At 52.9% G+C, this 23,968-nt stretch overlaps 2 protein-coding genes across 2 annotated transcripts; both read left to right on the forward strand.

The window, feature by feature from the left end:
- Positions 1 to 2,728: 2,728 nt before the first annotated feature.
- On the forward strand, positions 2,729 to 6,019 carry LOC117649707 (cytochrome P450 4V2-like). The gene is made up of 7 exons (XM_034392679.1): positions 2,729 to 3,228; positions 3,933 to 4,088; positions 4,176 to 4,529; positions 4,611 to 4,823; positions 5,000 to 5,214; positions 5,308 to 5,406; positions 5,516 to 6,019. The coding sequence occupies exons 1-7, from the start codon at positions 2,974 to 2,976 to the stop codon at positions 5,754 to 5,756; spliced, it is 1,533 nt and encodes a 510-aa protein (XP_034248570.1). The 5' UTR covers positions 2,729 to 2,973; the 3' UTR covers positions 5,757 to 6,019.
- Positions 6,020 to 11,908: 5,889 nt separating this feature from the next.
- On the forward strand, positions 11,909 to 14,464 carry LOC117649452 (dentin sialophosphoprotein-like). Its single transcript, XM_034392263.1, has 2 exons — positions 11,909 to 12,051; positions 12,683 to 14,464. The coding sequence occupies exon 2, from the start codon at positions 12,686 to 12,688 to the stop codon at positions 14,381 to 14,383; it is 1,698 nt and encodes a 565-aa protein (XP_034248154.1). The 5' UTR covers positions 11,909 to 12,051; positions 12,683 to 12,685; the 3' UTR covers positions 14,384 to 14,464.
- The last annotated feature ends 9,504 nt before the right edge of the window (positions 14,465 to 23,968 follow it).

The raw sequence follows: 23,968 nt of genomic DNA on the forward strand, positions 1-23,968 counted from the left end.
TGCCATCCCAGTATGCACGTTGCTCCTTAGAAGCCCGTGCACCCTATGTTGGGAAACAATATCGCACTTTTGTTAAAATAGAAGAAAGGAGTCTTTTGGAATAGCATCTTAAATCCCAAATATCGTGGCATCAGGTTAATTGGCCTGGTTGTGACCCATTCATCTATTTAAATCTCCCTGTTACTCTAAATAGAATATAGCAGTTACCGTGGTTGACATTTCTTCGAATCTGGATGGAGTCGTCTGGATTCCGTGACGTGAAACTCGGTGGGGAATGTCAAACCTAGATCTACCTATTTTTGATCCGATTTCGTCACGACTGTATTGAACCGTTTGGCTACAAACTGCCTGTTTTATTCTTGCACAGGAAAGCCTGACTTCGGGGCCCCCTCGTGGACCCGACGAGGGACGGTCTGTGTGTGCTTCCGTACACGATATGCTCGTGAGGGGGCCCTTGTGCCAGGCAATCCCATCATTGTGTCGAGTATTGCTTAAAGGTGGACTCTTGTTGTGACTGATGGTGCCTTTTTCGATAGATTCCAGAGTAAAACATGTAGACGAGAAACGAAATGTATCTCTAATGTAAATAAAATGGTTGTTACTGATTTACTTATTTATTTGATAAACAACGAATGAAACACCTCCGTAACTGTACACAATGCATTCTTGGATATGTTATATATTCTACATTTCGGTGGCACAATTTTTAATAAGCTTGCAATTTTCAGTTTTTGAGCGCTGTATGTTATTTGATTAAAACGTGCACAGAGCCATCAAGGCATGCGCTGGGTCATTGAGATTGAATTTTGGCTCTGACGTCCATGCTTTGCCCGACACAGGTGTTAGGTTCTTCATCGTATGCATTGATAAACAACGCATTCTGTTGGAAAAACACGCTGTCCATCCTTGCCAGGTCGAAGGGCTCTCACGCCCTAACAACACATTTTTCTTCGACTATTGACGAACATGCAGACAAAACAATGAAAAGTCACTGAGGAGTGGAACGACGGAGCGTGGGGATTCTTTCAAAACCTGCATTGCCGCAATGTTGGGAAGTTCGCAAACGAGGTTACTCCTACGATCTCCTTTGCAAGGTGTGATCGCCTGCAGCTGTGGTTCGATTCCCTTCGAGTCATCGGTGCCTTTCTGAAGGCCACCAGACAGAAGCCGCGTTTTGCGTCAGCGTTTAGTACACAATGGTGTCGCGCGAGATAGTCGGATGTTCAGCACATCAGCCGGACTGCCAAAGGTTAAGTGCAAACGCGTGCACCGCGTTTGAGGAACTGGCGCCGCGGTCAGAGGCAATCGCAAGTGGGGCCGACTCGCTAAGTGGCCTGCTTCAATGAGTGAGGGTACTTCATAGTGCCCGCGTCGCACGATCAATAGCTGTTTACTTGATAATATTTCGGTTTTTTTGGTGACTTCTTTCATTAAGAGAAAGGTGGATACACACACACACATACACCACATCGTGCGATCCCCACACACTCTTCAAAGAACGTTATTGAATTAACGCGAACTGGGTTTCTATGGTACGCGTTGCTATCAAAATGTTTCAACAACACTGGTAATGACTTGTGAATTCCACGTATTTTGTTATTGACAACCTTATTGTCCGCGGACTTTCGTCCACTTTAGCGGCAAGTTTCAAATAACAAAAATTATTACCCCGATTTCTCATGCGGCAGTTGGAATCAGCCGGTGGCAACTCCCCTTGCCCGGCTGAAACCAGGCTCGGAAGCGGAGCGGCTCCGTTTTCCAACTTTTAAACGAATAAAGCTAATAGAAGCTATTTGATTGCCACATAACGAGTACATCAGGGCAACGTAAAATTTCACGTAGATTACGATTCTGCACTTACATTTGCAAAAAGACGAAGGATTGCGGAAATAATCACGGATTATGTTCATATTGCGGCGTCGGCTCGCTCGTATCAGCTCGTCTCATATTTGCCGAATGTTAATGTAAACAAACTAAAGCAGCTGGAGGAAAACGGTCACTTGCAATCGAAAGATCACACTTTTTCCCTTGGTATAGAGACTATTGCAAAGCTCGAACGCCCGCTAAAACAAGTATTTAAACAGAGAAACAAAACCTGTTCCGGAATTGAGGTTATGTCGGCTCAAATCATTCCCTGTTGTTTCTTTACAGAAATACTTGTTTTAGCGGGCGTTCGAGCTTTGCAATGGTCTCTATACCAAGGGAAAAAGTGTGATCTTTCGATTGCAAGTGACCGTTTTCCTCCAGCTGCTTTAGTTTGTTTACATTAACATTCGGCAAATATGAGACGAGCTGATACGAGCGAGCCGACGCCGCAATATGAACATAATCCGTGATTATTTCCGCAATCCTTCGTCCTTTTGCAAATGTAAGTGCAGAATCGTAATCTACGTGAAATTTTACGTTGCCCTGATGTACTCGTTATGTGGCAATCAAATAGCTTCTATTAGCTTTATTCGTTTAAAAGTTGGAAAACGGAGCCGCTCCGCTTCCGAGCCTGGTTTCAGCCGGGCAAGGGGAGTTGCCACCGGCTGTTGGAATGTGTCTCCCAAGCGATACGGAATGCCAGTTTTTTCCTCTCATTCTTGATTCTCCCAAATTTCCGCAGTGCACTCGGTCTCGAGCAGCCTGCGGGATCCACCGGCGGGGCGGGAGGCGGTTCATTTATGGGATGCCCGAGTGCCGAGATTAGCTCTGGTTTGAATGTGATAAAAAGACTCGGGCCACCCAGGGCTCCTTCAGTTGGTCGTGTGTCGTGCAGTGACCAGCGTCACCGCCATTCAACCGATCCGCTGGCTGGCGACGCCGGATTGACTCCTGTCAGACATCGCGACTCTGTACGTCGCGACGCTGGAAAAAGTTGTTGATTGTGTTCCCGCGTCACAGAACGCGTGGCGCGTCATCCGGACGTGCGTGCTTAAGAAGCCAGCCCTGCCGGAGGCAGTTCATTGTTGGCGCCTCCCCGTCGTCACCATGTCCCCACTGCTGCTGGCGGTCGTGGTGCTGCTGCTGGCCGCCATGCTGGGCCCCGCCATGCTGCGTACGGCCCGCCTCTACTGGCGCTGCGCCGCCGTGCCCGGCCCGGCCGTCGGCGTGTTGCGCTTCGCCGGGCCGCTGGACCAGCTCCTGGGCAAGGTGAAGCAGGCCGCGAGGGAGTTCGGCACCGTGGTCCGTGTCTACGCCCCGCCCACCGTCTGCATCTTCGTCAGCGACCCCGTGGACCTGGAGGTGAGTTGTCGTGGTGCAGACTAGCTATGGGACCTTGCGAGTCTTAGTTTTCAAGTGCAGCAGTTAACTTCTAAACGAGAAAAAAATGTGAAAGTGTGAGAGTGAACATTAGGAACCAAAAGCAGTAGGCCAAATCAGTGCAGCGACTTGCTGACTCCCTCCGCCACAGCTGCAAATGCTTTCACCAAGACATTTTTCTAGGCGATTTGATGGCAAAAACGATAAGCAGGCTCGCCGAGTACTTTCGGGGGGCGAAATTTTAGAATTTCGAGAGGTTGCCTACGTAGGGGCAAACCCATATGGTTTCGATTCTTAAAATGTTGACTCCAGCGACGTAACAGCTAAATGCAAATTGCCACAATTCTGGATAGCCAACTGTTTGCCTTTTTAGGCGTCTATGCTCGCTTTTGCGGCCAGAGCCAAACGGTTAAAATTCCAGGGAAACTGGAAGAAGACTATGCCGCAGATCGGCTGTAGAAGCCAAACCACAGACTTGCGACTTTGCAATCCTGGTTTTCTATTCGAGCTCGAATTGCTGCAGTTTTGTGATCGTAATGAAAATGTGGAGGGTGCGAGCCCCCACGATTTGGGGGGGCAAGTCGCCTCACCCCCTCGCCCCCGCCCCCCTCCCGAACATTTCTAGGCGATCTTAATGGCCAAAAAAACGAAAAGCCTCGATTCTGAACCACGGCGTTGCCTTGCAGATCGTGTTCAGCAGCCCGCACTTGCAGAAGAAGCCCCCGATCGTGTACGACTCGCTGTCCCCCATCCTGGGCACGGGGCTGGCCACCCTGAACGGGGAAACGCACCGCCGGCATCGCAAGGCCATCAGCCCGTCCCTGCACCTCGACATCCTCAAGGTAAACCCCAGGCTTTCGCTAGCAGTGTGGTACCTGCCAATCTGGTCTTCCAGTTTGATGCTCAACGAAACCTTTGGCCCTGTGCAGAGCTTCGTGCCCGTCTTCGCCCGCAACGCGTCCACGCTGTGCGCGCAGCTGGACCGCCACACCGGCACGGGGCGCACCTTCAACGCCACGCCGCTGCTGGGCAGCTACTCCGCGCAGTCCATCTGCCAGACCGTCTTCTCGGCCGGGGACATCCCTTTGGACCTGATGGAGGAGCAGGAGCGCTTCTGCGACTGCCTCATCCGCAGCTCCGAGATGCTGTTCCACCGCGTGATGCGGCCCTGGTACAGCGTGGACGCCATCTTCAAGTTCTCCAGCAAGTACCAGCAATACCAGGACTGCGTGCGCGGCTCCGAGTCCTTCGTGTCCAAGACGCTGGAGCACAAGATTCAGCTGGTAAGCGCGTTGCCGACTACAGATCGTTAGATCATCACACAAGAGGCCGTGCAAAGTGTAACGCTACCTCAATGGTTTCAGCTCGAGAGTGGTGAGTCGCCGACGGACAGCAAGAGGAAGTCCTTCCTGGACCACTTCCTCACCTCGGACGAGGCGCACGTGCTGAGCAAGCGCGACATCATCGAGGAGCTCAAGACGCTGAGTGCGGGCGCCGTGGGCACCACCATGGACCTCCTGTCCTTCTTCCTGCTCTCCCTGTCCATCTCCCCCGACGTCCAGGACAAGGTGGCCAAGGTGTGTAGCCAGCGAACACTGAGCGACTGCATCCTGACAAAACGTGCAACAACTCGTTCTTGAATCTATAGCAATTTAAAAATTTTGATTTGGTCTTAACATTCCACCGGGTTGATAAGTTTTGAGACACACAAGGGTGGCAAACAGTTCCGTAATTGATGTTAATTTCCTTACAGGAGCTTGACGATGTGTTCGGTGACTCGAACCGGCCCGTGGAGGAGGACGACCTGCCCCACCTCAAGTACCTCGAGTGCGCCCTCAAGGAGACGCTGCGTCTGTTCCCGCCACTCTTCACCTTCTCACGGACCGTGTCGCGCGACGTGAAGCTGCCCTCCGGACCGGTGCTGCCCGAAGGCAGCGTGGTGGCCGTCATGCCCTACATCACCCACAGGTAACATTTGCCACACGCAGCCTGCAAATCCCGTGCAAGCAGACTCTAAATTTTCCCCGTCAACGCGTGTGTAACGGAGGATTATGTTTGCAGGAACCCCCAGCACTTCCCTGACCCTGAAAAGTTCGACCCGGATCGCTTCCTGCCGGAGATGAGCCGAGAACGGCACCCTTTCGCCTTCATCCCGTTCAGGTAAGTTCCTTCCTGGCACTGAAAGTAGACCTATGCTCACCCACTACTGCACGTTTGATCTCCAAGTATATCCAGTCCCTGTCACCAAGACCTTTCTTTCGTGTTGCAGTGCTGGCGTGAGGAACTGCATCGGCCAGCGCTACGGCATGATGTCCGCGAAGGTGGTGGCTTCCACCATCCTGAGGCAGTTCCGCATCCTGCCCTGCCCCGACGGCCCCAAGAGGCTGGAGGACTTCAAGATCATGGCGGGGGTGACGTTCGGACTGAAGGACGGCGCCAACGTGCGCCTGGAAAGGCGTTGGGTCAAGTCCAACGCGCAGCAGGCTCGTCGAGGGTCATGTCGTGGCTGAGCCTCAGCTCTTGTCAATGCAGCTACTTTCTTTCAAGGGGACAACCATATGCTGTTTAGTGTGCATGGTAAATTAATAGCCAAATCCCTCTTGCGAGTAAATTTTGACCATCATGTTTAGTTTTTGACTAATTTCTACCATTGAGCGTAGAAAATGATCCAATTTCCTACTGCCTGCCTCTGGGCCTGACATTTTGTTTGAATATCTCACTATGATTATCTGTGTACATTCTGAAGTATACGCATTTACCCTTGGTTCTCTCAGTATCTGTGATATTAGATGTATTATTTATATTCTCCCTTATTTATATAATCAAGTTCCATGTTTGTGTTGCCTTGTAAGATAGTTATTTACTTTTAATATTAATAATGGGAAACCAGGCACACATTTGCTCGGTTTTTGTAAGAAAAGCAACCTGTACTTGAAAGATCGTAAAAGTGGAAAATCAGATGAGTAATTGTTTTGATTTCTCAATTAAATGCTTTTGATGTACATGAAAGGAAATGTGTTTCTTCTCCTGTCTTTTCTACTCATACTGACAAGGCAGTGGGGCAAAATGAAAACAGAACGTAGATCTTATCTTAAACACGCGCATTTTACCAGTCATCACAATGGAGTTATAAAGTGAAAATAAGTACACGACCACTAATGGGTTCTAGACGAAACTCGCGTCTCGCCCAATGTATGAGAAACGGATAAGCCAATTGATGAGAAAAAAAAAATATCGCACTCTAAGAGAAAAAAGTTTGTTTTTGCCCCTTGAAGAGAGTCACTTTGCACGGCGTCACAAACTTCTCCAACAAGCCTGCACGCTTTTGATGCTCTAAATTCAGTTGACCTGCACTCTCCAAAGGTCGTCCCCAAAAGAGACAAACGTTCGCCGCGTCGAATTGACTGAAGAAAACAGCCGCTCGGTGTTGTCTACAGCGTGGCGCGGTTCTACAGCAGGGTTCTGCTTTTGACGGCATTGATCGCCTTCGCTTCCGCTTTTCCCTCCCCTACCACGCCACCCGGAAGTGAAGGGGCCCTTGCTCTAACTGAATGGGTAGGAGTACTCTAGACAAAAATACACGAATCCTTTTATGGTGACGGAAAAGACGCACATTACTAAGTTGTCCCCTTTACGTCGATACCTATTCTTGGTTTTAAACAGCCTGGGTCGGACACAAGTGGTCTTGCAAAAGATCCCCAGCTTTTTGGGTCTATGCTGCGCATCAAATAAAGCGGAGAGAGGGGGGTGGCTTTTAGATGGTTGTCACAGAACCGTGTCATCTTGGCAATACGCGACGCGTGTGTCTCTGGCGTCGCGGAGTGTTTGCGCTTGAAGTCGCGTCCATACCCCGCGACAGCGGAGGCTCACCCAAGAGTATGTCCGGCGATGTGCGCCCGCACCCCTCCCCCTTTCCCCTTCATCTAGGGTTGTTAAAATATAAGCACTTTTGCCTTAGAAATTTTTACTTGAACAATTTTAGGACCGCCGTCTATTTCTGTGTCTAGGGTGCGGCCATTTTCCATTTAGACGTTAACCTGGGCTGACCTGGCGTCACTGACAAAGAACGGTATAGAAACTTTTCCTGGCACTAATGAGGCCCTCCCTAATCAGGTTGCAACATATATTTTTTTGAACGAGGGTATATTTTCTGCAGCAATTGGGTGTGCGCCAGTCCCAACCAGCAGCCCCGCCCCTGAAAGGTTTCCTAGTAAAAGGATGGATTCTAGCGATTGGCGGCTCAGCAATACAGCGAAACAAACACCAGTAGATTGCTGTGGATTTTGGGCATCGAGCAGAAACGCGCGTTGCGGTGAGGTGTTGGGACTTTTTTTCTTCCTAGGGAAACTTTGTTGGAAGGGTCGTGTCCTGACCGTGTACAAGCGTGGCGTGAAAGTTGTAAATGCAATGCGACTCAGGCGCGGTCTAAGCAGCCCCCGACAGGGGGGCGTTTGTGTATATTTTGCCTACCTACAGGGGATGTGATGCCGGTTGCCTACCAGCAGGCGTTAAGGAAATCTCACGGGGGAGGGGGAGGGGGAACGCCAATTTCCCCCTCTTAAACCGCACCTGATGCGACTGTACTTAAGTAGTTTTCCTAACTCCATCTTAAGCTTCATTAAAAGGAGGGATTTCGGTAAATGTGTATCCAATTCCATAAGAACGTGGTCGGTGGCGTTGTGACAGCCGAAAAGAAGAGAAAATTCGCTTTTAAAAGGTATGAAAGAGATATTAGAGGGTCGAAACAGGAACATAACCCACTCCACCGTGCGTCAAACGCGGCGAAGCTTGCGAAGGGGGGGGGGATCTCCGTCCTGCCCTTTGCAGCACACCTGTCATTTTCTCCGTTTCCCTCTGGACTCGGCCCTCGGATGCGAGTTAGCACGCCCGTCTTTTTCGGTGAAATTTGAGTGTAACTGTCAAGAGCAGCGGCCTGTCTGGCCACGATGAATATGCAGCCAGGCTAGGCATCGCAGTGAAGGGCTGACGGCGGGGCTGACGCAGTGCCGCGCGGCGCTGCTTTTAGAGGGGAGTGGCGAGCCACGAGGCAGTGGACTGGCTGAGGGAGGCCTCGCTGCGTCCAAATGGGGTTTGTTGGGGCTAATTTTGGGACGCTGGACGAATTGGACAGCAGTTTTCTGAACAAGATTTGATTATTTAGAACTGATGACATCCCTACTGCTATTTTCACAATGAAGACATGACATTTGGTTTATCAAAGGTTATAGAATGTCAAAAGTTAGTCCAGGAAATTGCTGTAACGTGCTCACCCTTTGTCCCAAAGCCACTCCATCTGACCGTAGTTGAATTACGAGAACGCGGAGAATCAGTTGAGGTATTCGTGGACAATGCTGTGATGGGAGAGGGACGTAGGGACGTGCTTATGAGTTTGGAGTGAGTTCCGTCAGCGGTGCGGCCGGCGGAGCCTGGATCGCTGGGACAGTTTCACCCAAAACGCCGAGGTCTCGACCCTCGTCAATGTCACCAGGAAAGCGAAATGCGCGTTCCAACAGCATTCCCGTTTCAGAAAACTATCGGCGCAGCGTTGCGATCGCGCTCCCTGGGCACCTTCAATCAGCTCCGTACTGGTTAAAGGTTTGTTCTGGACGTTGTGGTATAACTGCTTTTGGAGTTCGGGCCAGACGTCCGGTGAGAAGTTTCACACATTTGACTTGAAGCATTACAGAAACATGATTTCACGACTAGGCCGCCCCCTCTTTCCCCTCCCTGCTAAGCACCGCGCCACCACAAGACCGCAGCGCGCCGCACAACCTGAGCCCCCCGCCACGCCCCTCCAGCGTGCCAGCCTCCTTTCCTAGAAACCCCAGCCCCGGCCCGGCCCCAGGGCTGCGACGCCGCGTCGCCGCTAGCTTTCCAGCAAGCCGCCGATTGATCGAAAAGTGAAAGGAAAGCAAAGGGCATTTTCCGGGCGAAGGTGACGGTGGCTCGGTGGCTTTACCGTGAAATGTGTTAGCCATCAAGACCCCTTCTAAACCGGGGGCCCGACTCGTGGGATGAAGTCAAGTCATTAGCACTAGGAAAAACAGATAATTTACCAAAGGCTCCTGAAACTTTCCAAGATTTATTGCCTTAATGTAACGCTTCAATTGCTGTAGCTGAAATAAAGGGCACCTGATTTTTAGTTGCATCAACCTAACTGTTCTTTTGAACCACTGGGAAGAAACATGTAGTTGTCACAACAATATATTTGTCGGTGCACCCTTTTGATCCCAGCTGTGCCAATTAGAAGTGGTTTCTCCAGCCTTGTTAAAAGGGGTGACCCACCAAGGGCACGCCAACACCACCAAATTACGGCTGAGCTTCAGAGGCCGGATCACCGTGTTTGCCTGGCCGTCGGCCTAGCCGTCCTAGTGGTGCTTGGCGACTCTTGCGGGCGCCCCCAAAGTTCAGTGTTTCAAGGACCGCAGTGGTCGGGCCTGGGGGGCAGTGCCTCCTGAGTCTGTGCCGGTGGGATTGATTACGTTACACGTCTCTCGGCAAACACATAGACCCAACCGACTTCAACGCAATGGATTTCATAAGGGGGTCTTTGGCCCACGGCAAACGGTCTGCCGACCCTTATCTCAGCTCGATATCAAGTGTCGGGCCAGTGGAGAAGAGGCAGTGGTCAGTTTCAAACCGTTTCATTAAAATGTAGCTACTCTCAAGAGGCCCGCAACGGACATCTTCAAAGAAAACTGTGGAGCAACGGACGAGACGCCGAGGCGGCGCGGCGCGCCAAACGAAAAACGTGCTCTATCCGGCCCTGTCTCGCTCTGCCTCGCACTGCCTCATCTCCATCGATCCACGCCGTGGTCACCGAAGAAAGCGCGCGGATCAGGTTGGCGTCGGGGGTGGCTCGCGCAGCTCGCGCAGCTCGTGCGAGGCGAGCCGTGGGCCAGTGCGTCGCCCGGTCGGTGTGTCCAACGCGGTCGGTGTGTTGGCGGCCATGGTGAATGGCCGGGCCACGAGTTGCGCACCAAAGAGACCGAGTCAAAGAGTTACTTCCGCTTATCCGGCCACGCCACTTCTCTGATTGGAAGTGGATTAGCCCACTGCCTCTGCGAGTTTCGCCTCGCTTCGCCTCGCTTCGCCGAACCCCGGTGAATCGCGTCGCGCTGGCTGTGCTTGGCACTTCATTTGCAGTGCTTCTCCCGTGACTCGGGCCGAGCGGGGCCGAGCGGGGCCGAGCGGGGCCGAGCGGGGCCGAGCGGGGCCGAGCGGGGCCGAGCGGGGCCGAGCGGGGCCGAGCGGGCCGAGCGGGCCGAGCCGGGCCGAGCCGGGCCGAGCCGGGCCGAGCGGGACGCCTGAATGACGCCGGCCCGCGCAAAAGGGGCGAATAGAGGTGTCCCGGGACGCAAATGCCACCCTGCGGGCCCAGCCCCGCCTCGCCCGCCCTGCCACGCCGGCCTTGGACTGCCCGATCGTTATGGACGCACCGTTGCGGACACGCCGAAGCGACGGCGAACGGACGAAAGAAAAGAGATGTCTTCTGTGGGGGAGGGGAGGTGCGCGACGACTCGAGAGGTTCGAGTAATCGCTGCCTCCCGCCCTGATTGATTAATCGTTCTGGGTTCCCGATTGATTTTCGCCGCCTGGCGTCGTTGGTGACACTGTGAGTGACTCCGGTCGATTTTTGACTGATTATTATTTACTGAATGCACCTACAGGGGGGCGCAACTGAACAACCTGCCTTGAAATGGCCGTCTGGGGTATTGATCGGAAGAGCTGAAAAAATTATAGTCCTTAAACCTTTTGCTTTTACACGGTTCATGAGATAAAACGCTGCGATCAGGTCATGCGTTTCCTGAAGTCACCTGTTCAAACTTTGCATCAACAAAAAGTTGTATCCAATTTGTGTTTTCTTTCTATTAAAATGTTAGATTGATTTTGTTTAAGTGTTATTGTCGCTTTTTCCGATCTTGTTGTTTTTGCGCGGAGTCGGCGGGTCCTTAGCCGCGCTCGTGCCCAATCGCAGTGAGCACTCTCGGCTCGTGTTGGCCGACCATGCTGCCCTCTGCGCCTGTCTAGACTGGAAAGTGCACTGTTAAGGCACTAGGATTGCGCGTATCCTAGCAGCAACACAATTCGACAGAGGTTACCGCAAACCGTAAAACGAAGCACTGTCGAAGGGCTCGTCTCGTCAACGAGAGCGACTATTTTATATTTTAAAAAACTCCGCTAAATTTTTTTCCCTGCATCAAATGCATAAAAAATACGTCTGTTGGTCGCGTTCCACCTGATCTCTGCAAATGCAGCCCCATCCGCATCACAGAGACGAGATTCCCAGCTTTGTGCAAAAATAGCTTTGGCATGGAGCGCTGCCGGCCAGCCAGAGAGCTGATTGAGGCCAGCTTTCTGATGCAATAGCGCGTATATCTGGGGCATGGCATCGAACTGATTGCAGGCCTTCAGCGCGAAGGGTGACAGCGACGTTTGATGTGGAACTGAAAAACCAAAGATGAAGCATACGCTGAGTAAAAGCAAATGATCAAATTATTGTTTGAAAGTTTCAATGCCTCTAAATGCAAGATGACAACTTTTTAAATACAATTTTCTGGATGTAACCAGCACCAAAGTTTATCTTTTTATGGGCAATAATTAGTCCGAACAAAGCGCAAGGGCAAGTGAATCAACACCGCCTTCCGAAGTCACCGCCAAAAAACGAGTGTGGCTAAAACGTGCTGCTGTTGGCCCAAAAGTCACGCCCGTCGCGTCCTGGGGAAGCGAGCCGTGAGGCATTCCTACTACTTAAGGCCCGCACGGCGAGCTGGCGGCTACACTCCACGCCACCGCGAAGCGCAGGTAAGATGAATACGTTACCGTTATCACGCTGCGTCTCGGGCCATCGAACGAAGTAAGCCCCACTCATTGATCTGCATTTCGTGTTGCCTTCATGGAATCTCCACCTGTCCAGGGATTTACTTTGCATAATTGTTAGACCCGTTGCAGTAGAGTGCCGCTTAGAGTAGAATCTTTTCCGGTCGAGGCCAATGCAAACCTTGTCAATCAGGTGTCTCTCAAAGGGAAGAAATTGATAGCGTCAGGACGGGCAGGAATCCTCATAATTGGAAGGGGAAACCTTCAAGCCCCACTGTTAAGAGTACCGAGTAGACCACTGAACCTTCACCGGCGCGACTCTCTTGGTATCGACCGCCCATTTGAAAGCCCTCCGGAAACCCCACCACGCCACTTCCTGCCCGCCGTTAATGGTGCTTCCGGCCTTCAGTGCGTTTGGGGCCGATGATTGCTGCCTGGCTATGCGGCATGCCTGCACTGCACTGTCATTAAATGTGTTATGTATGGTTGTTTCATACCGGTATAATTGGGACGTAACGTTACGCTAAATGAAATCGACCATGCAGGAACTTTTTGTTGAAGCGCACTGTTTTCAACGGGACGACACAGCAAATTTGAATATTGTTTCATTTCACAGACCATGGTGCTTCGAACGATGCAAGCCGTGCTCATTGCACTCACCGTGCTGGCCACCCTACACGCCACGGCCGCCGCCCCCTTGGGTTTTGATTTCAACGATGGGGATCGACGTGACTCCGAGATCCAGCGCGAGCGGAGAGTGTCCACCGACCACGACTTCAGCAGTGGTCTCCTGGGAGACTCCGAAGGACACTCCAGCTCCTCCTTCACCAAGGTCACCGAGGAATCAGACTCAAGCGGTCACTTGGGAGGTAGGGAGCGTCTCGGTGGCGAAGGCATCCAAACGAGCGAAATAGTCATCATAAAGAAGTTCAGAACCTCCGGCATTGAGGACGGAGGCTACGCAGATCCGAACGGTAGTGAGGGCAGCCAAACCAGCAAAACTGTCATTACGAAGAAGTCCCAAAGCTCCGGCTTTTCCGGCATCGGAGACGAAGGCTACGCTGATTCGATCGGTCGTGACAGTAGCCAATCCAGCAAAACTGTGACTATTGAGAAGTCCGAAAACTCAGGTTTTTCTGGTTATGGGGCGGATAGTCTCTCCGATCCGATCAGCCATGGGGACAGCAGCCAAACTAGGAAATCTGTGACCATCGAGAAGTCCGAATCCTCTGACTTTTCTGACAGAGACGGGAGTTACATTGACCCAATCAGCGATGAAAGCAGCAGCCAATCCAAGAAATCTGTTACTGTTGTGAAGTCGGAATCCTCGAACGTTTCTGGTAGGGACAGGACTTTCTCTGACCCAATCGGTTTTGAAGGAAGAAGCCAAGTGGAGAAATCTGTGACCATCGAGAAGTCCAAATCCTCTGACTTTTCCGACAGAGACGGGATTTACTCTGACCCAATCATCCAGGAGGGCAGCAGCCAATCTAAGAAGAGTGTGACTGTCGAGAAATCCCGAACCACCGAGCTAGGAGACCGAACTTACGATGATCCAATCGATTCTGAAAGCAGCAGCCAATCTAGGAAATCTGTAAGTATTCAGAAGTCCGAATCCTCCGAATTTTCCGGCATTGGAGATGGTCTCTACTCTGATCCAGCCAGTCGCGAGGGCAGCAGCGAAGTGAAAAAGTCTGTGACAATTGAGAGGTCCAAATCCTCTGACTTTTCCGGAATTGGAGATGATCACTACTCTGACCCATCCAGTCGTGAGGGCAGCAGCGAAGTGAAAAAATCTGTGACAATTGAGAGGTCCGAATCCTCTGACTTTTCCGGCTTTGGAGATGGTCACTTCTCTGACCCAGCCAGTCGCGAGAGCAGCAGCGAATTTAAGAAATCTGTGACTGTAGAGAATTCTGAATCCTCTGACTTTTCCGGCATTGGAGGCGAAAGATACTCTGACCCAATCAGTCATGGAAGCAGCAGCCAAGTGGAGAAATCTGTGACCATCGAGAAAACAGAAAACGCAGGCTATTCTGGCCTCGGAGGCGGAAGCTACGCTGACCGTTTGGGTCGTGAGGGCAGCAGCCAGACTAGCGAAACCGTGGTCGTCGAGAAGTCAGAGCAGTCTGGCTCCTCCGGCTTTGGCGAGTGGGGCTACTCCGACCCGATCAAGCGTGAAAGCAGCAGTACCAGCGAAACCGTGACCGTCGAGAAGTCGCAGAACTCCGACCGAAGCAGTCGACTCGGTGGTCACGAGCACCGCGGCATCTTGGGACCCATCGGTGCCGCCGTTGATCACTTATTGGTTGGGTGACACTGAGCAAGAGGCCCGTGAGAAACGAAAGCGGATATTCCATAAGACAAAATAAAAACATCAAATAAAACCTTACTGTAAGCTGTCTGATCATTTTATCTCAACGTGTTGCCTTAGTGCAGCATCCGAGTGTTTACACACGGGGGTCCAAAAGGGGGCGAGAAAGGTGTTAGGGTGACCAGGCGGGAACCTGGATGAAACCAGGAGGGAACTGGGAGGGAACTAGAAGGGAACCAGAAGGGAACCAAGAGGTAGCCTGGCTGGAACTAGGAGGGAACCAGGAGAGAACCAGGAGGGTGGCGCGCTTTGCTCCTAATTGCCGTGAAGCAGACCGCGGCAGACGCAACCCCCGGCGAAAGCCATGTCATTCCGGCCAGCGAGCCTCCTCTCGACTTTGCCGGCAGGGCCAGCCGGGGCCAGCAGCCCGGGGGCTTGCGCTAGGGCCAGAACTGGAGGGGGAGAGAAGGAGAGGGGGAAGCCATTCATCGTGCGTCCACTCCTCGAATCAGGTCAGAAAAATAGACGTATTTCGCATTCCCTCCCCGTGCGGCGAGACCCAGCACGTGGAATGCGCTCGTGGAGAGTCTCGTATTTACCCTCTCCGCTTACTAGGACGATACAGAGCAACAACCAACACACTGCGGCATGGCAGGTGCGTGTTTACGCCTCACAGAGCCGTTCCCGGCTGTGGTGCGAGAATGCGAGACGTGCTGTTAATAAGTTACAGCCCCGGGCGCCACGGTGGTAGGGCGCCCTCGTGAATGGGTGTTCACATCAGAGATGAGCGTGTCGGTTGATCGATTTTACACTTACTGCGGTCATTTGGACTTTTTTAGGGGTTCCCAAGAACCCCTATTGTCCGAGGTCCGTGGATTCCTTCCCCCCCCCCTCTTCGATTTTCAAATAAACAACGCTAAACTATTTCAACCATGAAAAAAACGAAAATTCCAAATTTTTTCGAAAATTCATCTTGGAAATTTTCCGTAAACGCGAAAAACATAAATTTGCAACAATCGAAAACGAGAACCGTTCATGATATGAAAAAATGGTTCAAATAAAAAATGTGCCACTCCTCAAAACTAAACCTCCTGGCTCATCAAAGTAACAAGAAATCGTCCGTGTTCTGAGCAAATGGTTAAAACATGAAAAAACAATCTCCATGGCAACGGCATGGTCCCATCGTGCCACCCGTCAAAATTTAAAGTCGCCGATAAAGAGAAATCAAAACGCCGTGAAATTCGAAAATGCCAATGCTAACGTTAATCAGTTACAGCCCCGGGCGCCACGGTGGTAGGGCGCCCTCGTGAATGGGTGTTCACATCAGAGATGAGCGTGTCGGTTGATCGATTTTATACTTACTGCGGTCATTTGGACTTTTTTTACATTATGAGTCACCAACAGCTAATGTGTACTTTGGTAGACGTTCCCCAGGGCTAGGGAGACACTCAAAACTGTGCGAATGAAGCATCTTTTACTTCAAATTCGATTTGATTCGGTACCGAACTATTCGCACATCCCTAGGAGGCGGGGGAGGGGGGTCCCTTTCGGCGGGAAACCTGCCCGTGACCAGCAACGAGGCAGGCCTCATAATGGTCGGAAACTCTATACCTCAGTGTCTAGAACCACTTAGCTGTGCAGCCGACGCTACACTGCGTCTCGCGTAACAAGCCCGTCTTGCCTGTGCGAGCCTGATGCGCTGGCCTGGCATCGCCGCCTGCCTTTGTCACGCCAACCACCTTGGGTTGACAGTATTCAGGTGGGAACTAAGCCTTAGGTACGAAGCCTTAGGTACTAATCCTTAGGTACTAACCCTCAGGTACTTTGCACCGTACAAAGGCGTTTAGTACTCGCCAGATGCCCACCACAGGGGCGTGATAACCAGCGTGTCTGTTTCCCGGAACGAAACAAATCGTCATTCCTTTCTATTTTTTGAAGGGGAAACGGCCTGCTTTGTGTGTGCAGACTACTTTGTAGGCAGCATCTGCGTGAGGCTCCCAGCCCGCCTGGTGGCCTGCCGGGCAGCCCTCTCAAGAGGATCGGGCCAGTCTGAGCAGCAGACAATGGCGTCCGCGCGAGGGCCGCGAGGTGGTGCGCCGCTCACCATTCAGACAGCGGTCCCGACACAACCCTTTGGCTGTTTCGCTGGACCCGAACGCTTGCGTCACCGCGTTCGGTTCGCGCTAAGCTGCCTGTCTGTCTGTGGCGAGGGGGAAATCACTCTTAAAAACTGTGACCCGACTACTCCCTATTACGTTCTATTACGCTATTACAGAAGGCTTATTACGTTCGAAAATATCTATATTTAGGCTAAAATCGGACCCTAAACACGGAAAATTTTAAAAAATATGGCTATTACGCTATTACTATTACGCGTAATACTAGGAATCGGTGACCCGACTATTACGCGAGTGATTTCCCCCTCGGTCTGTGGGTTTCCACGTTCGGCACTGTGCGAAAAAACCACAGTGAATCCCGTTAATTTTTTTGCCGGGATTTACTGTAGTTCAGAACACAGGATTTACCGTGCCTGGCTACAGTATCTACTGTACCTGGTACAGGATATTCCGTACTCCACTCCTGTGGTACAGTAAATCCCGTAGAAAGTACAGTAGATCCTGTTACAAAAGTACAGTAAATCCTGTACTCTGAACTACAGTGACCGCTGTACTAATCACTACAGGATTTACTGTGATTTTTTCCCACAGTGGGCTCCAGACCATCGGTCTCGCCCTCTTCGGTGAATGAAATCAATATCGACAAAATGTGAACTCGTACGAAACACGTACGGCTCGTTTTGCGCAGACAGTCCATGGTTCGCAAACTGAGGCCAACCCCACTTCTCTCCGCTCGTAGGCCTCACGGGTGGCCGAGCCGACCGGGGTGCCGCTGTATACACCAGGACAGCTTCCACCCCGGAAAAAAATTGCTGTTTTTGCTCCAGAAGAAAAGTTGCGCAGGACACGCAGAGCACAGCGCCTGGGGGCGGGTTGCAAGCAACTTTAGGCAGAATGTGTGGTGCCCTCCAAAAAAGTTTTCGGAAATCCTTTTTTTTTTCATTTCAGAATCCAGCTTTTATTGCATAGGAATGGTGCCTGGACGCAGCGGGGCACAAGGCACGCTGCGCTGCTTCACTGCTGCGCTGCTTCACTGCTGCACTGCTTCACTGCTGCGCTGCTTCACTGCTGCGCCGCTGCCCGGCGGCGACGGCAGAGTCCCCCCTCCAGCGCGGCGTGTCACTGCCGTCACAGCCGTCACGACCGTCACGCCGGACGCTGGGAGCCACTGAGAGGGACGAAAAGCGCACATGCGCCGTATTCCCGTTATCCACGAACCGTTAGAGATGACGCCCTAACTTTAGTTTGTTTCGCTCCGGGCGTGTCTTTTGTCTGCTCCCTTCGTTTTGTTTTCATTTTCCGTTCCTGTCTGTCCCACCGGGGTGGCTGTAGGGACCTATGACAGCGATGATGGTGTGGATGATCGCGTGGCACGGCGTGGCGTGGCGCGGCTGCCATGGCTACGGCTGCTACGGCGCGCAGTATCGACTGCTCCGTGAAATGCCGGCACGAGGAGCAGACGGGGAGGGGGCGTTACGGAGGCGGCCAGTCGCGGAAACCGAGTTTCCCAATGGTTCACGCGCCGCGACCACCTTTGTCGACCGTTTTCGAGAACACGCGCGGCGAAGGAACGGGGCTCAGACAACTGCGAGTAAGAAGGACTCAGCTGTGCCAAAGCGTTGGGAAAAGACTCAGTGGCACACTGAAAACGTAGCGGCTGGCATTCTTGCAGTTTCCTTTTTCAATGCGACTTTTTGCCGTGCCATATTTTCACTACAAAGCCAGTGGTAAGTTTGCTTGCCACAAATTTGGCAAGCTGTTTTGAATGCCAAAATTTGGCAAGCTTTGGTCGGAAATCTTCACAAGCTTGGCAAAGTTTGGCAAGCTGGGTGGTATTTCCGGGCCAAGGTTGCCAAGTTTTGGCCAAATTTGTGGCAAGCAAACTTACCACCGGCTTTGCAGTGTTGGCCGTGTCTCCAGCCACTCCATGAGCAGTAGCAGCTCGGTCGAGAAAGCTCAGCTGGATAGGATTCCAGCGACAAAGGCGGCCAGAAAGGTCGGCGCTGTGCGTGACACTTGCACCTGGTGAAAGGCCGCTCGACTGGACCTCGCGCCCCTTCCTCCAAGCGGAGCGCCTTTGTTTATTTATCTGGTTAATTTCTCTCGGTTTGCGGTGACCTGGGACACAGGGAAGGGGGAGGGGGAGACAGACGTACTACAGACAGAGACAGAGAGACAGAGGGAATGAAAAAGAATGAAAAGGAATTGCGTTCGTCGCGGTGAGCGAGTCTGCACTGCAGCAAAAAGGTACGGAAAATTCTGTTCATTTTTTTGCCAGGGATCTCCGTGGCCTTTTTATCGATATTCTCCGTAGGATCTTACAGCTTTGTCCGTAGGACCGTACAGTCTTCTCCGCAGGGCCTGGAAGGCTGTATGGTTCTACCGAGAGCACTGTAAGGTCCTACACGGAGAATACTGTACGGTCCTACGGAAAATTTTGATAAGATGACTACCACAGAAGAGATATTACCACAAGCTGTTTACAGAATTTTCCGTTATTTTCTGCCACAGTGTGTCGGAGCGGTTCCGTGTGTGAAAGAGAATCAGGAACACGGCGCAGTGGCGTATCACGCATTCGGTCTCAGTGGCGGGAAGGGAGCGCTTCCCCAGTCTCATGGGTTTTGTACAGCTGTTTGCCCCCCTCCCGCCTCCCCCACCGCCAAACCTTTGCCGGGACACGCGTGTGCTGTCGCACACTATCGGTCACAAAATAAACAAGGCAAATGTCCTACTGCACGCGTGAGAGAGGCCGTCGATGGCAGTGTGGTAGCGCACAGGGCATTGGCTCGGTATCACTCGTTTTGCTACTCGGCGGGGGAGTGTGTGTGCTGGGCATGCGTGACTGGCCGATTTTTTTGATGACATTGTTGTAAGGAAAATTACCCTCGAAATTGTCATCAAGTGACCCCTCAAATTTTCACAGTGAACCTACAAAATACGATGAAAAAGTACGTCCGTATTTATTCGCACCATATCCCTCTTAATGAGGGAAATTCCATCGTCAGACATTTGTACCGAGCACAATTTAATCGTGTTCGTGACCCACATCCTCCACCGAACGCCTGCGAGGCAGGCAGCACACCGTCCCCTTTTGCACGGCGGTGCCGCGTGTTGCCTACCCCCGACTCCACAGGGGTTTGCAGAGTCAGCGCGCGGCTAGTGTGCGTCGAATCATTTCACTTTCCTCGACTTCTTTACGTGGGTCAGCGATGCAGTAAGCTGCTCTGCAAGCGCGCAGGGAATTTCACGGTCCGAGAACAACGTACGACTTATTTGCACAGGAACTGAGGAGGCCTGCGTATTTAAATTGGGCCTGCCTCTGCTTGCGTGCAGGGTGTTCCCAGCGGGGCTCGAGAAATACAGCCCTCCGCAAATGTTTACTTTGATGGCCAAAGCCAAGGAGCAGGGCCGCGACGCAGAGAGACGGGTGTAGCGTACACGGAAGCTCACGTAATTAAATGTTTCTCGCCTCGCGCTGAGGAAAAATGAAGAAAACATTGCTGCAGTCGTTAGGAGAATTCGCTTATCAGCCTGGGCCATGCTTTACAAAGTTTCACTGCTGGCGATTTAAAGCTGTGCCAATTTTCACTTTTCAAATGGCAAATGACAGGGGCATAAGATGACTTAAAGCGTTTTTAAAACGGCCTGATTACATAGTTCGGCACTTTTGAGAGGATTGCTTTGAGTGCACTGCGTGACGGGTCGGCGCACCGGCGCCCGGAGCCACACCGCCTTAAACACACTTTCGGTTTGGTAAAACAACACCGCGTCACGAGTGTGTGTCTAAGGCCCACAAGTCTTGTACTCGGGCCGCTCCAGCATGAACGGCGATGCTTTGGGAAGGAAGCGAGGGGTACCTCACTTCGAAAACAGGTGTACACTGACTGGTGACTATACTCAATTTCCACTTTGACTAGACTGAAAATATCACGAAATGCGTTGCAAAAATGCTAAAATTGGGACAAATTTACGTGGTTTTGCCGACTTTTTCAGTGACTAGACTGAAACAAGGCAGTGACTGGAGTCAGGGGTGTACACTGACTAGACGAAGTGAGGTACCCCTCGGAAGGAAGAGCGGGTGACGGCGAAGGGGAAATTAGTGTTTAAATGGCTGGATGCTTCGGAGGCTGTGTCGTGCGGTGGCGGGGCCCGGCTCAAGGCGCGGTCCAAGGCCCAGCCGGCCCGGCGACGGCCCGGCTGGCGACTTGTTGAGCGCGGCCCGCGGTGGCCGGCGACTGCCCCGCACGCCCCCGCACGCCCCCAGGCTGATATGCAAATGGCGCGGTGGCGCGTTGACGCGGTAGCAGGACGCCCTCGTTGGCCAGGACGCGGCAAAATGAAGATTCCGTCGCCCCGGGCTGCAGGCCAGGATTGCGGGACGCTGCGGGACGCGCCCGCAAAATACACACCGTATGCACAACGTTGCCGCCTGTGGACCCTGATGTGGCCTCAGCCGCCGGTTGTGAAAAATAGACAGAACACGTCCGATCAATTATTTACCAGGTCCGTCCGCACCTTGCCGACTACAGAGGTTCTGCAGCGGGACACATGATTAGATATAGGGTCTTCGGGGAAACAGAAGTACGCGGAAAAAGTACGCCCTTTTTCTCATCCCCATTTCTCGAGTCAAGCTTTGGCAAATTTTGTTGGTGTGGCGGGGAAACGGATCGCGACAGGACGGCTGCGGCGGGAAAGGGACGGCGCTTTCTTCTCACTCGCTACATACGCGCGCGCACGCAGGCGCGCGCGCGCGCACACACACACACACACACACACACACACACACACCACACACACACACACACACACAGGCATGCGCAGCAACACAAGCACGATGTGGCGGAAGTAAAGTGAAAAGAAACAACAGGCGGCCCTCCATGGGGGAGGCGGGGAGGGGGAAGGGGGTGAGAAGAGAAGTTGGGCAATCAGTCACGACGAGCGCCCACCCAGGCAGGGGTTTTGTGGGGCTGACAAATTAGGGAAAGGAACAAACATCACACAGTAAAAAAAGATTCGCCGATTCGGTGACGTCTGGGCGCCAAAACGAGAATATTACAAGAACAGCAACACCCTCAAACTGTTCTGGCGGCCCTCTGTTCGTTTCGGCGACGCTCGGTCTAGTTTCGGTGGCGCTCGGTCCGTTCCGGAGCGGCCACCTCACCAGAACGGCACTGCAGTCACCCTCCCGCCAGCGACTTTTAATCGTCGTATTAATATGAAATAGGACACAAAACAAGTCAGGGGCTGTCAGTAATCATTCGCGTGACTCATCAAAGCGTAACGTTGCCGGCGGGCACGCACAAATATGCACAAACAGCTCAAAAACAGTTGTTGTGGTCATCCTAACCTCTCTGGTGGAACACCACCTAGTGACGCAGGTCACCGTTTTGGTGACAGACCGTCGCCGGGTTTGTAGGGGTACCCGTTTCGGTGAGATTGGATATAGAACGACCACCAAAACAGCGAATCTTTTTTTACTGTGCACTGGTAGCAATTTTTGCAGTGGCCGGTGGCCTGCTTGTGGTTTCCACCTTGGAGCTGACCAGCGTGTGTTGGCACACACGCAGCGCAGTTTTCAACTTTGGAAGGTGTTCCATGATACGAAGGAAGTCTCCCGACGTGCGGTGTGGTTTCAAGGCAACTGCTTTCGGTTCGATGGTCTCCGGGACATAAAGGTTTGTTTTAAGAACGTGCCTTACTCCTCCTCCTTCGAGAGACGGCTTTCTGAGTGGCACTCCCATTTCAGGTGGAGACACGTGGGGCGGCCCAGGCAGCCGAGCGCGAGATCCCCGAGAGCCCTGCCTTGCCTTGCCTTGCCGCGCTGCGCCCCACCCTTCCAAGCCACGAGTCGCTACATGTCATCCAGGCGACAGGCGCCCTGGGGCAGTCATCTCTCTGATTGTCCTGCCCATAGCAACTTGGGCTTACTTTGCACTTGTCGCCGATTGGCTGGTGCTCCACCACCCTCCACGTTGACGCGGGGCGGGGGCAGGGGCGGCAGAGTCGGCCGGCGGGGCGAGGCGGCGCGAGGCGGCGTGAGGCGGCGCGAGGGCGGAGGGGAAGCCGGCAGAGCGCCGGTCGGCGGCGTCGGCATGCAGCAGCGTGCCCGAAGTGTTGAAACCATTTCCATGCTCGCTTTTTTAGCAGATGATACGTTCACGTATCAGCGTGCTTGTACTCTCGTGCAGAGAGTACCGAGTTTCCGGCTAGCCAGGCAGCAGTTGCCTCGTTGCCTGACTAGCAAGCCTAGAAGAGGCCGAGCGCCTCGCTGGCAAGGCAGCGGCTGGCTGGCCTGCCTAGAAGATTATGAGCGGAGGGCCCGCAGCGTGCCGCGCCGCGCCGTGCCGCGCCGTCGCCCGCCGCTCATGGAATCGGGGCGCCTGGGGGGGCTCGGTTTGCGCGCGCGGCGTATAACCTCGACACCCAGCTCTCTAGTACTCATGAAGTGCGTCCCTCGCGTTGCGCGTCGTCACGAGACGCTGCTAGCACGCATCGCGTAGCTGCCCCCCTCGCCCATTCCCTTGCCGAGACGCCACGTCCCGCCGCGCCCCGCCACACCCCGCAGCAGTCTACACACACACGCACTTGAGCCTTGAGTGCGTAGAACGCATAGTTCAGCGCCCCCCCGAACCCCTGCCCCTCTCGAGAAGCGGCGCGTCGGCAGTCGGCAGTGTGCGCCACTCTTGCTTATCTATCTTGAGGTCGGGTTCGGGTGGCGTGCCGGCCGGCTGGCCCCGCTTGGAGATGTGGCTGACACGCCGCGTGCCGGAAGGCGCCTTGCCCTAGTACCGAGCACAACTTTTACGGGTATTGAGTATTTATGTGATTAGCCACCAAATTGTGCATCCTCGCGTTGAAACAAGGAAAATGATACCCAACACAAGTGGTATCGGACATATGAGTGCCCCACCGTCATTGCGAACATGTTTAACACAAAACAATGGCACGTTAGGATATTCAAAAGTTATACTTAGATTGACATTTCCATGAATTACCATGTGTAACAAATTTGTCTAAAAAAGAGTTCCGAGTGTTTACTCTTTGAAATAAATTGACAAAATGTCACATTCATACATTGAAATAAACATTCTCATAAGTATCATCTGCTTTCACGTTAGCGTTAGCGTTAACGTTTTTTTTTTTTGGCCGCGGAAATAATATTCTAAACGAAACGGACAGAAAGGAATTCGTTCGCCCTGCTAGTTCGATCAGATTGCATATTTCAATACGCGGTACGAGGGGGCGCTGTCCCGGCTACACCTTACAGAGAGCCTCAACAAGGGTCCGGGCATGCGTGGAAGCACCAGCGTGCGCCAGCGCCGTGGGCGGACGACGCCGGGCGAGGGGGCGGGCCGCGCGGGGCGAGGCGGGGCGGGCCGCGGCGGGCTGAGCACGCCTGTCGGGCTTGTCGGGCCCGGTCGGGCAGGACTCGGGACGGCGAGCAGCGCCGAACTGGCCGTTCGGTTGAGCG

The sequence above is a fragment of the Thrips palmi genome, unplaced genomic scaffold (assembly GCF_012932325.1).
Source record: "Thrips palmi isolate BJ-2018 unplaced genomic scaffold, TpBJ-2018v1 HiC_scaffold_4, whole genome shotgun sequence".
Lineage (NCBI taxonomy): Eukaryota > Metazoa > Arthropoda > Insecta > Thysanoptera > Thripidae > Thrips > Thrips palmi.

Bases quoted from the DNA above. Each gene is read 5' to 3' on its own strand.
- LOC117649707 (XM_034392679.1), top strand. From the start codon at position 2,974: ATGTCCCCACTGCTGCTGGCGGTCGTGGTGCTGCTGCTGGCCGCCATG. The intron at 4,089-4,175 runs GTAAACCCCAGG...GGCCCTGTGCAG, and splicing joins TGCACCTCGACATCCTCAAG to AGCTTCGTGCCCGTCTTCGC. The intron at 4,824-4,999 runs GTGTGTAGCCAG...ATTTCCTTACAG, and splicing joins TCCAGGACAAGGTGGCCAAG to GAGCTTGACGATGTGTTCGG.
- LOC117649452 (XM_034392263.1), top strand. From the start codon at position 12,686: ATGGTGCTTCGAACGATGCAAGCCGTGCTCATTGCACTCACCGTGCTG.